Raw genomic sequence first — 13,472 nt, forward strand, 5'->3', positions numbered from 1 at the left:
AATAGTGATATAAGAAATGACTTATATAGAAATAATGAAACACTTGAGCCAGTACCAAATTATCAAATGTAACAGTAGGAAAAGTAAAGAAAGCATTAGAAGTCATGAAAAAGGACAAAGTAGCAGAAGATGATGTCCTAACAATTGATTTAACAATAGATGGAGGAGATTTCGTAATAGTAACACTGGCTGAACTCTAAACCAAATGTCTACCAGAATGCTCTATACTATACCTACAGCTTGGAAAAACTATTATTACACTAATTCACAAAAAGGGAGACACAAAAGACCTGACACAATTATTGCCCAGTAAGTTTACTCTCCGTGATATATAAAATATCTACAGAGATCATATTAGGACAAATAGAAAGACGTCAATCAATCAAGAGAGCAGGCAGGCTTTAGAAGTGGGTATTCAGCAACTGACCATATCCATGCAACTAACCAACTAATGGAAAGATCAAGAGTATAATAATCACTATGTATGGCATTTAAAGACCATGAGAAAGCTTTTGATTCGGTCAAAACACAAGCAGTAACGAAAGTCCTTCAAAAAACAAGGAATAGAAGAATCACATGTTAGAACACTTAAAGGTATCTCTACAAAAATTACAGCAATCCTAAAACTACATAAAGATAGTGAGAAAATTCCTATTAAGAAAGGAGTTACACAAGGAGACCGCATCTCCTAAATTATTCACAGCATGCCTATAAGAAGTTTTTAAGAATTTAGATTGGGAAAATGTACAAATTAATATAAACGGAGATCACCTCAACAACTTAAGATTAGCGAATGACACAAATGTGTTTAGTGAATCATGGGAGGAATTACAAAAGATGATAGAAAATTTGAATAGAGAAAGCAGAAATGTAGGATTGAAAGTGAATATGAGTAAAACTAAGACAATGTTCAATGAAAAATGCAAAGAAACAGCAAATAAGAGTTATGGACGAGCCTCTAGAGATTGTTAACGAATATACGGTGTTTCCCCAGGATACAATACCAAAATTAAAAGAAGGATAAGCATGGGATGGAGAGCATTTGGTAAACCAAATGAGATTATGAAAAGTAAAATACCACTTTCTTTAAAAAGAAAAGTATTTAATGATATAGACCTACCAGTATTAACTAATGCATCAGAAACTTGGAGCATTACTAAAGCCTTAGAACATAAGCTAGTTACAACTCAAAAGAGCTATGGAAAGAATAATGATGGGGATAACACTTAAAGAGGCAGAAAAAGAGCAACATAGATACAGGAGCAAACTAAAAGTAAAGGATATTCTTATAACATGCAAGAAAAAGAAATGGACATGGGCAGGACATATAATGAGAATGACAGACAATAATAGTAATAGCAGAATGGGTCCAGATATGGTAAAAGAAGCAAGGGAAAGAAGAGAAGACAATGGAATGACAAAATAAGAAAGTTTGCGGTCGTGGACTGGCACAGAAAGACCATAAACAGCCGAAAGCGAAAGGACATGTCTGAGGCCTTTGTTCTACAATGGACTAGTAACGGATGATGATGATGATGATGATGATGATGATGATGATGATGATGATGATAGATATATATATATATATATATATATATATATATATATATATATATATATATATATATATATATATATATATATATATATATATATATATAAACCACAAAAACTAAAAACAATTACTGACAGACAGAAGCATTATGGATTTTAAGACTAAATAAGCAAAGTTAGAATCCCTTCTTAGTGGAGCCATGGTTGTCGCACATGCATCGAAGGCAAATGGAAAAACTGTAACAATAGAGAAGTGATAGGTGTCGGCCAAGGGGGGGGGGGGGAAGATGCGGAGAATATTTACCTGTCATACCTATCGATAAGCGTCTGAGACTTCCTAAGAAGAATTTCAACATCTTGGGACACGCAGCGACTCCCGGTGTCGCAAGATGATTTATCCAAGATGCTTCCATGGAGGTCGATCTGGAAAGATAGGAAATACAGTTAGTCAGAAAATTTATACATCATGCAAACCAAAGATCATATTTAAAAAGGCATCTTTCACTGACTTGATTTCTGATGGGAAGGTAAGTTTTTAGAATGATGGAAACTTCAGGAGTTAAGGCAGATCAGGAGTCAAAAATTCGATATAAAGATTATATCAGACAACGATATTTTCGTGTTTTATGCTAGACCACAATAAATAACACTAATCGTATTAACTTCTCTGCATGCAAATATATTCTTAATACTGTAATACCTCCCCACACAGAGCATGTATCACTTGTATGTATCGAAAGTAAACATTGACCCTTAAATTAACATTACAGTGATACCTCTACATACGATCTCAATTCGTTCCAGAAACTACTTCGTATGTTAAAACGATCGTATGTTGGAGCAAATATTCCCATAAGAATACATGGTAATTGATTTAATTCGTTCCTCAGCCTAAAAACCCATAATAAATCCTTAATAAATGGCTACACATAATTACACAATACATTAATACAATGCCTGTATAATAAATACATATTACAAACCAAAAAAAAAGAATACATAATAATGAAATAATAAATAAAAAACAGGTTGTAAAGTAACACTTTACCTTAGCGACAGGCCAGCGCAGGTGTAGGGACTTCTACGCAGGAGGAGACGGAAGATCAGCGAGGGGGTAGGGAGGGTGACTTTGTACGATAACGTGTACGATAACTTACACCACTACGTGAACTTTAACTTAGCTTATTTTTTTTTTCCTTTTTATAATTTTATATTTTTTTTTTACATTTTTCTTTTCTTATTTTAAATTTTCATCACTTTCACTCGATTCGGTCTTCCTTTTCTTTGCTTCACTTTCTTTCTTTTCATCATGATCACTAGACCGTTTTAGTAGAGATTTTTTAAAGAAACTATCGAGTGAAAGTTGCTTTGTACGGCTTTTAAGGATTTTTCTAAAATACGTTAAGCAAACATCATCAAACTGCGCAACAACACGGCAAACCTGAAGTTTCTGTGGGTGATGCTTGTCGATGAAATCAACAACGTGTTGATGATATGCCAACATCTGTTTTATTTCCGCCGTACCTAAGATTTCGCCTACCTCCTCGATCTCCTCCGACTCACTCAACTGCGCTTGGAACTCATCATGCTGCATGGCTTGCAGCTCCTCGAGTTCCTCGGTGGTGAGCTCTTCGTGATGCTCATCGACGAGTTCGGTGATGTCATCTTCATCCACCTCCAGACCCATGGACTTGCCAAGGGATACAATCTCTTTGACGTCTTCCTGAGCGGCAAGCGAAGGTTCATTCTCGGGGCCGAAACCTTCGAAATCTCTGGGAGCAACAGCATCAGGCCAAAGCTTCTTCCAAGCAGAATTCAGGGTCCGACGAGTTACTCCCTCCCAAGCCTAATCAATGATCTTTAAGCAGTGCACGATATTGAAGTGGCTCCTCCAAAATTCACGCAAAGTTAAGTTGGTGCTTTGCGTGACATTAAAGCACTGCTTAAATAAGTGCTTGGTGTACAGCTTCTAAAAATTAGAGATGACTTGCTGGTCCATGGGCTGGAGGATAGGGGTGGTATTCGGTGGAAGATACAACACCTTGATGAATTTGTATTCGTCGATGATATCATCTTCGAGTCCGGGGGGGTGAGCGGGTGGATTGTCCAAACAAAGCAAGCACTTCAAAGGCAAATTCCTTTCCTGAAGATACTTCTTGACAGCAGGGCCGAAAACTACGTTTACCCATTCCACAAAGATATGCCTAGTAACCCAAGCCTTAGAATTAGAACACCATAGAACATGTAGCAGGTCTTTATTAATTCTATGTGCTTTAAATGCCCTAGGGTTTTCGGAATGGTAAACTAACAGAGGCTTAATTTTGCAGTTCCCGCTGGCATTGGCACAAAGCGCAAGAGTCAACCGATCCTTCATTGGCTTATGTCCAAGCATTTTCTTCTCTTCAGCGGTAATGTACGTTCGACTAGGTGTCTTTTTCCAAAACAGACCGGTTTCATCACAGTTGAAAACCTGCTGCTCTACGTAACCTTCCTCCACCACGATGCTTTCGAACTTTTAAACAAAGTCTTTAGCAGCCTTAGTGTCCGAACTCAAAGCTTCTCCATGACGAACAACTGAATGAATCCCGGTCCGTTTCCTAAATTTCTCGAACCAACTTCGAGACGCCTTGAATTTCTCCGTCGTAGGATCGGCTGAACTCTCCCCCGTGTCACCCCGAGAGCGCGCGCCTTTAAGTCACTGTAGATAGCGCTGGCCTTCTCACAAATGATCGTTTCTGTGATCGTATCGCCAACAATCTCCTTGTCTTTGATCCATATTAACAAAAGTCGTTCCATCTCTTCAAGGGTAGGGCTACGACGTTTAGAAATAATCGTGATCCCCTTCGAAGGTTTCACTGATTTAATGGCTGACTTCTGTTTTATGATCGTCGAGATCGTCGACATATTCCGGCCATATTGTTTAGCGAGATCGCTAATACGTACACCTCGCTCATGCTTTTCTATGATTTCCTGCTTTAATTCTAATGAAAGCATGGACTTCCTCTTTTTCTCACCACTGCTACTACTTCCTGAACCAAAACTAAGCTTTTTAGGACCCATGATTACGGAACACAGAAAACAACACGTGAAAAGGCAAGATAAAAAACTGTTAAAACTGAGCAAATAGAGGACAACCACACGATGCGCACGCGATGAGAGGACTGATCAAGGTGACGCTCGATTGGCGTCCCTCTGATGTCCTGCCGTCTAGCGGCGTCAACAACAAACTACGCTGCACGCTTTCGAGAAAATTCCACGGGTAAGCGTATTGTTTACGTCGTATGTCGGAGCAACACTTCGTATGTTGAGACAGAAATTTGGTCGAATTTTACTTTGTATGTTGGGACAATCGTATGTAGAGGTTCCACTGTATACAGTACCTCTTTATTGCATCTCCCTCTCACTTTTTTCCTCTCCTGGCACCATTATTGCTTATTAAAAAGCAAGTGCATAAGGTACCTTTACAATTATTACTGCCATCAAAACAGCAATTAAAAAGTTTTCAGCAGCGATTCCATTAGCTACTTTTCCCAAGGATTAAAAAAAAAACACCTGGAGGTGGACCCTCCAACTTTTCATTTCTGGGGGAGTAAAGGCACTGGTCATCACATGGAACTGGCTATCCTTTGAGAAATTTAACCAATGAATCCTCTATGGATTTAGTCAGTTTATGGAAAGTGAAAATGACAGAATGCCACCCAGTCCTGAGTGTAGCGGGATGCTAAGAATCTCCCGGTTCATAAATACTAAAGAAATACTGAAAATTGTTATTTATAAAGTGTGAATTGGGATATGATGGATGGATAAGTATTCATTTAAAAGCTCAAGATAGAGACGACAGGCGAAATCTACCAGAGGCCCTTTGCGTCTACAGGCGTAAGAGGAGATGGAGATGATGATGATGGAGGTGGAGCGAAAAAGTAATCCTAGATCTAAATGCTGCATAGGATTGATAGACAAAAGAGTGCATGGCCTATGATATATGAAGGGAAGGTCCTTGATCTAAAACATTGTCCATTAATTTCCTGGATCCTCAAAAACTACTCGCATATATCCAAGAGAGGCATTTGCATTCTATGTGCCAATCTACTTTTCTACATAACTCATTTGTTGAAGTTATGATCTATAATATCACACAATGTTGGAAAATACTCAAACTATGACGAATATTAGTTCTAATCACAAAAACAAGATGACAATTCAATGACGATTTAACATTTTCAATCCCAATCCCTTACACACACAAAATAGAAATGAACTTGAGCGTACAGCTGAATATATTTCCTCTCTAATTATCATTATTATTAATAGCTAAGCAACAACCCTAGTTGGAAAAGCAGGATGCTATAAGCCCAAAAACTCCAACAGAGAATAATAACCCAGTGAGGAAAGTAAATATGGAAATAAACTATATGAAAAATAATGACAAATAAAAAATATTTTAAGAACAGTAACAATATTAAAACAGATTTTTAATATATAAACTATATAAAGACTTGTGACACTCCGCTCAACATAAAAATATATGTCGCAAGTTTGAACTTTGGAAGTTATACAGATTCAACTACCCGATTAGGATGATCATTCCACAACTTGGTCACAGCTGGAATAAAACTAGAATAGTGTGTAGTATTGAGCCTCATGATGGAGAAGGCCTGGCTATTAGAATTAACTGCCTGCCTAGTATTACGAACAGGATGGAACTGTCCGGGAAGATCTGAATGTAAAGGATGGTCAGAATTATGAAAAATCTTGAGCAACATGCATAAAGAACTAATTGAACGACAGTGCCAGAAATAAATATCTAGATCAGGAATAAGAAATTCAATCCACCGTAAGTTCCTGTCCAACAAATTACGATGAGAATCAGCAGCTGAAGACCAAACAGGAGAACAATACTAGAAAAAAGGTAGGAAGAACGAATTAAAACACCTCTTCAGAATAGAATGATCACCAAAAATCTCAAGATTTTCTCAAAAGTAAATTTGCTGTCGAGAATCCCAGCTAAAACTTTAGGTCATAGAGAGCTAAAGAAACATTATCAATGCTGAGATCCGGATGTTAAGGAGCCACTGTCATCGACCTACTTACAATCATACTTTGAGTTTTGGTAGGATTCAACTTCATGCCCTATAATTTGCACCAAGCACTAATTTCAGCTAGATCTCTATTAAGTGATTCAGCAACCCCAGATCTACATTCAGGAGATGGAATTGATGCAGAGTAACATCCCCTGCATATGCAAAGAGTTTGTTTTCTAGGCCAAACCACATGTCATGTGTATATAGCATGAAAAGTAACACCAGATATCACATTCCTATACCCACTATGGTACCCATCAACAACTCTTCAAGATGTATTACTTAAAAATTCAATAATGATGCAAAGAAAAGACCCACCCACTCCCAACTGTTTGAAAACAAGGGCCTCATGATTAACACGGTCAAAGGCAACACTATAATCAACGGCAATCATGCAAATTTCCAAACCACAATCAAGAGATTTCTGTACAGCATTGGAGATTGTAAGAGGGGCATCACATGCTCCAAGGCCTTTACAAAAGCCTTTACATCTCTGATACCCATTCATCCCCACCTTGGTATTTGACAGTAGGCCGGTCCTTTTACCTCTCTGCAATCTTCTCCAATGGCAAGTTTTACTAACTCTACAATTTTAGTAGATTTTATAATAATGTTTTTTATGCTTAGTGTAATCTATCACAAATTTTATTAAAATATGTGAAAAATTAAAAAATTCTGCACCCTGCATCCACAAGCTCTTGTTGTTGACTTCAGCAGGCGTTGTTATTAAATTTAGACAACTTCACAATACTTTATAATTTTTTTATTGTTAACATTACTTATTGGCAAAACTCGTTTGATTGAAAAATTTAGGTTATCAAATAAGTTTTGATTCACATTACTTGGTAATTATTTGAAAACCATGTTATTCAGCCAAAGCACTTCCAACCAATCAGTTATTAGTAAACTTTACCGAGCTAAAAGGGCACCCATGCGAGTGAGTGCAAATCTGTCATAAAAAAAAACTGAATATAGGTTCTGAGAAATATCAATGGGTTGGGAACAAAAGACAAAGTCCCAAGTTAGGTGAGGTTACCTTAACATATGGTGTAGGTCCATCCTTCACTGTCCAGAATTTGGTAAGACAAAACATAAGGTTGCATTAGGTTAGGTTAACATGCTGTAGGTTAGTCCTTAAATGGAAAGGATTACCAATGTGTGATTTTAGATTTGTGTAGCATTCATATCAGGGTTTTCAGCTCTTCTTTACCATGATTTTAACAATTTTGATTTTATTTCAGAGATTAAAACGCTCATGAGTGACTATAGACCCAAATCCAACAATATTTGGCCAATTTGGTGAAGTACATAAACATGACAAATTTTAAAGAAATTTGTAGCCTATTTTTGCTAACAATACAAACCTTGAGCTGAACTCTTTATAAGGAATATACTTTTGGCGAACGTGGAAACTAGCCGTAAGACTTTTAGCTAGGTATAACTCTCAGTTGCAAGCAACTACTTCCGAAGGATGAGATCAAAGTCTATCTTCCATCACCTCTGTCAGTGGGGAAGTTGTATGCATATGTCTGGTTACGGAATAGTAGCCCAAAACGAACAAAAATTTCCTATAAAAACAGAAAGCTTCCTCTGATCTTACAGCAGCAACGTCAAGCGATGGGTCCCGCACGGCAGCACAAAAGACTTGGGTACTGTCGAATGGGTTTTTTGCTCCCAATACTCAATTGGAAAACATCAGTAAATATTTGCCATTGAGGCCTTCTCCCTGATGACAGGTATCTCTTATGACGGAGATGGAGGGCAGATTACCTGTCAAGGAAGGAGCCCTTGCTACTCCTCATGAGGGCACATTCAGCCACAATGGTAGTGCATGCAGCTGACAAACTGAATAGCCTTTGTCAGCAGTACAGTATTCGTTTTCTTGTCTGCATGCTGGTGTGTTGAGTCGTAACTTCCCTGGTCAGGGTAAGTGGTCATACACAAGCTTGAGCATCGTGACCCGTTTCCATGATGAGCGCACTTGAGGTAGCTCATGGAGTTGCTTACGGAAACACTTACTGCGGAACCTCACTGCTCAAAAGAAAATGTTATTTTCCTTAGTAAAATAAATTTTTGAATATACTTACCCGATGATCATATAGCTGCATCCCTGCTGCCCGACAGAAAAAACCTACGGGCGGAATACGCCAGCGATCGCTATACAGGTGGGGGTGTACATCAACAGCGCCATCTGTCAAGTAGGTACTCAAGTACTCGATGTCAACAAAGAACCAATTTTCTCCTCTGTCCCACTGGTTCTCTATTGGGGAGGAAGGGTGGGTCCTTTAATTTATGATCATCGGGTAAGTATATTCAAAAATTTATTTTACTAAGGAAAATAACATTTTTCAATATCAAACTTACCCGATGATCATATAGCTGATTCACACCCAGGGGGGTGGGTAGAGACCAGCATTACAAGTTGACATTATGAGCTAAGTATTCTGTATTTCATTTTAGCAGTTATTCAAAATAACAAGCATAAAATAAATAAGTACCTGGTAAGGAAGACGACTTGAACAATTACTCTGCCTTTTTAAGTACGTCTTCCTTACTGAGCCTCGCGATCCTCATAGGATGCTGAGCGACTCCTAGGAGCTGAAGTATGAAGGGTTGCAACCCATACTAAAGGTCCTCATCAAAACCTCTAATCTAGGCGCTTCTCAAGAAATGATTTTGACCACCCGCCAAATCAAGTAGGATGCGAAAGGCTTCTTAGCCTTCCGGACAACCCGAAAATATTTCAAGAGAAAGATTAAAAAGGTTCTGGAATTAGGGAATTGTAGTGGTGGAGCCCCCACCACTACTGCACTCGTTGCTACGAATGGTCCCAGAGTGTAGCAGTTCTCGTAAAGAGACTGGACATTCTTAAGATAAAAGACGCGAACACTGATTTGCTTTTCCAATAGGTTGCGTCGAATATATTTTGCAGAGATCTATTTTGTTTAAAGGCCACGGAAGTTGTGACAGCTCTAACTTCGTGTGTCCTTACCTTCAGCCAAGCTTGGTCTTCCTCATTCAGAAGGGAATGAGCTTCTCGTATTAACAGTCTGATAAAAATAGGATAAAGAATTCTCTGACATAGGCAAAGATGGAATCTTAACTGAACACCATAAAGCTTCAGACGGGCCTCGTAAAGGATTTAAAATAGAACTTAAGAGCTCTTACAGGACATAATACTCTTTCTAGTTCATTTCCAACCATACGATAAGTTTGGAATATCGAACGATATTGGTCAAGGCCGAGAAGGCAGCTCGTGTTTGGCTAGAAAACCAAGATGTAGAACATGTAGCCGTTTCGGATGAGAATCCGATGTTCTTGCTGAAGGCATGAATCTCACTGACTCTTTTAGCTGGGGTTAAGCATATCAGGAAAAGAGTCTTAAAGGTGAGATCTTTCAGGGAGGCTGATTGAAGTGGTTCGAACCTGTCTGACATAAGGAATCTTAGAACCACGTCTAAATTCCAACCAGATGTAACCAAACGACGCTCCTTCGTGGTCTCAAAAGACTTAAGGAGGTCCTGTAGATCTTTATTGTTGGAAAGATCTAAGCCTCTGTGACGGAAGACTGATGCCAACATGCTTCTGTAACCCTTGATAGTGGGAGCTGAAAGAGATCGCTCTTTCCCCAGATATAAGAGGAAGTCAGCTATTCGAGTTACAGAGGTACTGGTCGAGGATACGGATACTGACTTGCACCAGTTTCGGAAGATTTCCCACTTCGATTGGTAGACTCTAAGGGTGGATGTTCTCCTTGCTCTAGCAATCGCTCTGGTTGCCTCCTTCGAAAAACCTCTAGTTCTCGAGAGTCTTTCGATACTCTGAAGGCAGTGAGACGAAGAGCGTGGAGGCCTTGGAGTACCTTCTTTACGCGTGGTAGACGTAGCAGGCCCACCCTTAGGGGAAGAGTTCTGGGAACGTCTACTAGCCATCGAAGTACCTCAGTAAGTTATTCTCTCGCGGGCCAGAGGGAAGTAACTAGCGTCAACTTTGTCCCTTCGTGAGAGGGGAACTTCTGCAGTACCTTGTTGACAATCTAGAACGGAGGGAATGCATATAGATCTAGATGAGACCAATCTAGTCGAAAGGCATCTATAAGAACTACTGCTGGGTCCGGGATAGGTGAGCAAAGTATTGAGAGCCTCTTGGACATCGAGGTTGCGAAGAGATCTATGGTTGGCTGGCCCCAGGTGACCCAAAGTCTCTTGCATACATCCTTGTGGAGGGTCCAATATGTTGGAATTATTGTCCCTTCCTACTGAGACAATCTGCTAAGACATTCAAGTTGCCTTGGATGAAACTCGTAACTAGTGAAAAGTCTAGACCTGTTGAACAGGAGAGGAGGTCACTTGCGAACTCGTACCATGTCAGAGAGTAGGTCCCTCCTTGCTAGGAGATGTACATCAAAGCAGGGAGTTGATCGTGTTCACCTCCACTACTTTGCCTTGAAGGAGAGACCTGAAGCTTTTCCAGGTCAGACGTACTGCCAGAAGCTTCTTGCAGTTGAAATGCATTGTCCTTTGACTCGAGTTCCATAATCCCGAGCATTCCCTACCGCCTAAGGTCGCACCCCAGCCTACGTCCGATGCGTCTGAGAAGAGAACGTGGTTGAGAGTCTGAACAGTCAGGGGAAGACCCTTTCAAAGGTTGATAAAGTCCTTACATCAAGTCGGACCAGACTTATCTTCCGGAAACCGGGATCGAGACCGCTTCTAGCGTCTTGTCCTTTTCCAGTGAAGAGCTAGATGATACCGAAGAGGACGGAGAAGTAGTCTTCCAAGTGACACCAATTGAACCACGGATGACAGTGTCCTATCCAGACTCATTCACAGCCTGACAGGGCCGTGTTCCTTCTTCAGCATCTTCTGGATGGATAGCAGGGCTGGGGGTTGATCGTCTTGTTCAGCCATGTCCTCATCAGAGGGTTCCTCATCCGAAACTGATGAGGAAAAGGCAACGGAGAGGGCAACGTCTGACTCGCTGAATCCGGTCGCACTGGTGGATGCGTGACGGAGCCGGACACAAGATCATGGTACTGCTACACAGTCTGTGAACTGTCAACCATGGGGACGCGAGGAAGTACAGCGACAACCCGAAACTGTCTAGACTGTCTGGGTTGTGCAGACAACCCCTTATCGGGTTGCTGAGGTTGCCGCACTGCGTCACAACAAGTCACCTCTGCTGGTTGTTGAACGTCTTTCTAGTGACACACTGAACGTCCACAACCACCTCCGAGAGTCGCTTAACGTCAACGTGCGACTGGCAACCCACACTGGGTCGCACCGGTGGAGGAACCATCTCAACTGGCGGACGTGAGTAGGATACCTCAGCGTCAACAGGGCGTACAACCAACCGGTAGGAAGGTTGTTGGCTAGAAGGTTCTTCTCCGTAAAAAATCCTCTATCAAGGACTAAGCTTGGACTGCATGTCTTGCAACAAAGCCCAAGGTCTATGGGAGCAGGTGTGGCAACAGACGGGGTTAGCGACTGAAGCGGAACCATTTACCATCCCTGGAAGCATGTTATGCTTTAATTAAAGTCCATAGGAGGCTAAGCAGCTTAAGGCTCCTCTCCAAATGACAGAGTCCTCAAGGGAATATCAGAAGGAGGGAGAACAGCACTTTCTCATCTACAGGAACCATGTCCGAGAAAAGCTAGGTTATCTCAGTGAGGGTTTCACTGGTGCATAAGCAGCAGACCAGAAGGCAACGATATGTAACTGCTTGACAGTCTGTGAACAGTCAAAAAACTGAACTGTCAACCACAACAGGTGCGTGAGGACATACAGCACTGGTGCATTAGTAGCAGACCAGAAGGCAACGTCATGTAACTGCTTGACAGTCTGTGAGTTGGCAACAACCAAAGCTGTGTGGGGAAGCCTCAACTCCTGACTGACTAGTCTGCTGCGGGCGAGTGGCGGTAACCACAGTGTGTTGCGGAGGCTGACACACCGTGTCAAAACACGGCAGCTTGTGGTAGCTCACGCACGGCAACGGAGTGCTCCGTGTGTCTGTGGGAGTCAGCATGCGTCTGGCAGGGTCGACTGCGCATGGGTGGAGGAGCTCTCACAACAAGAGTGTGGGAGCAGGCAGCCATGCTGGGCGCACAACCGTGGCAGGCTGTAGGCCAACGGGTGCATCGTCAACCTTCTCGGCAGTCGGAGTGTGGGAGCTGGCAACAACAAAAGCGGAGTGCTGGTGCGTGGGAGGGACTGCCGTGGGTTGCGGAGCATGCCGCATTGCGTCAAAACACGGCAGCTTGACAGCACCTTCCCACTGCTGATGCGGTAGCTCACGCATGTCAACGGTGGGTGCAGCATGAACATGCGTCTGGCAGGGTCGACTGCGCATCGGTGGTGGAGCTCTCACAGGTGGAGTGTGGGAGCAGGCAGCCGCAGTATCTGCTGAGCGCACAACCGTGGCAGGTTGTAGGTTAACAGGTGCAGTGTCAACCTTCTCAGCACGATACTCCTGCATGAAGGAAGCAAGCTGAGACTGCATAGTCTGCAGCATGGACCACTAGGGTCTACAAACGGCAACAACGGAGCTACTGTCCGTTGTAACTGAGGGTCTAAAACAGCTGGTGCGGCAACAGACGGAGTTACTGCCTGTTGCGGTACCACCTTGCCTCTCTTGGGAGGTGTGCAGTCGTCGGATGACTGCAGCGAGTCCGAACTGACCCAGTGGCTACACCTAGGCCGTTGGACTTGAGCGGAAGGGACCGACTTGCACTAAAAAGCTGCAAGATTTGGTCCATGGTTTCTGCGAGAAACCTCTTCCGCAGACGAGGAATAAATGGGCTCTCTCGTCTTTGTGTGGGTGGGGTGATCACGTCGGCA

At 41.8% G+C, this 13,472-nt stretch overlaps 1 protein-coding gene across 1 annotated transcript in view; it reads right to left on the reverse strand.

Moving 5' to 3' along the window:
* LOC137623285 (uncharacterized) overlaps positions 1-13,472 on the reverse strand; it is a 426,454-nt gene that overhangs the window by 298,177 nt on the left and 114,805 nt on the right. Inside the window, 1 exon segment of the mRNA XM_068354064.1 lies at positions 1,859-1,977. Coding sequence (XP_068210165.1) covers positions 1,859-1,977 — 119 coding nt within the window.

The sequence above is a fragment of the Palaemon carinicauda genome, chromosome 30, assembly GCF_036898095.1.
Source record: "Palaemon carinicauda isolate YSFRI2023 chromosome 30, ASM3689809v2, whole genome shotgun sequence".
NCBI classification, from domain to species: Eukaryota; Metazoa; Arthropoda; class Malacostraca; order Decapoda; family Palaemonidae; genus Palaemon; species Palaemon carinicauda.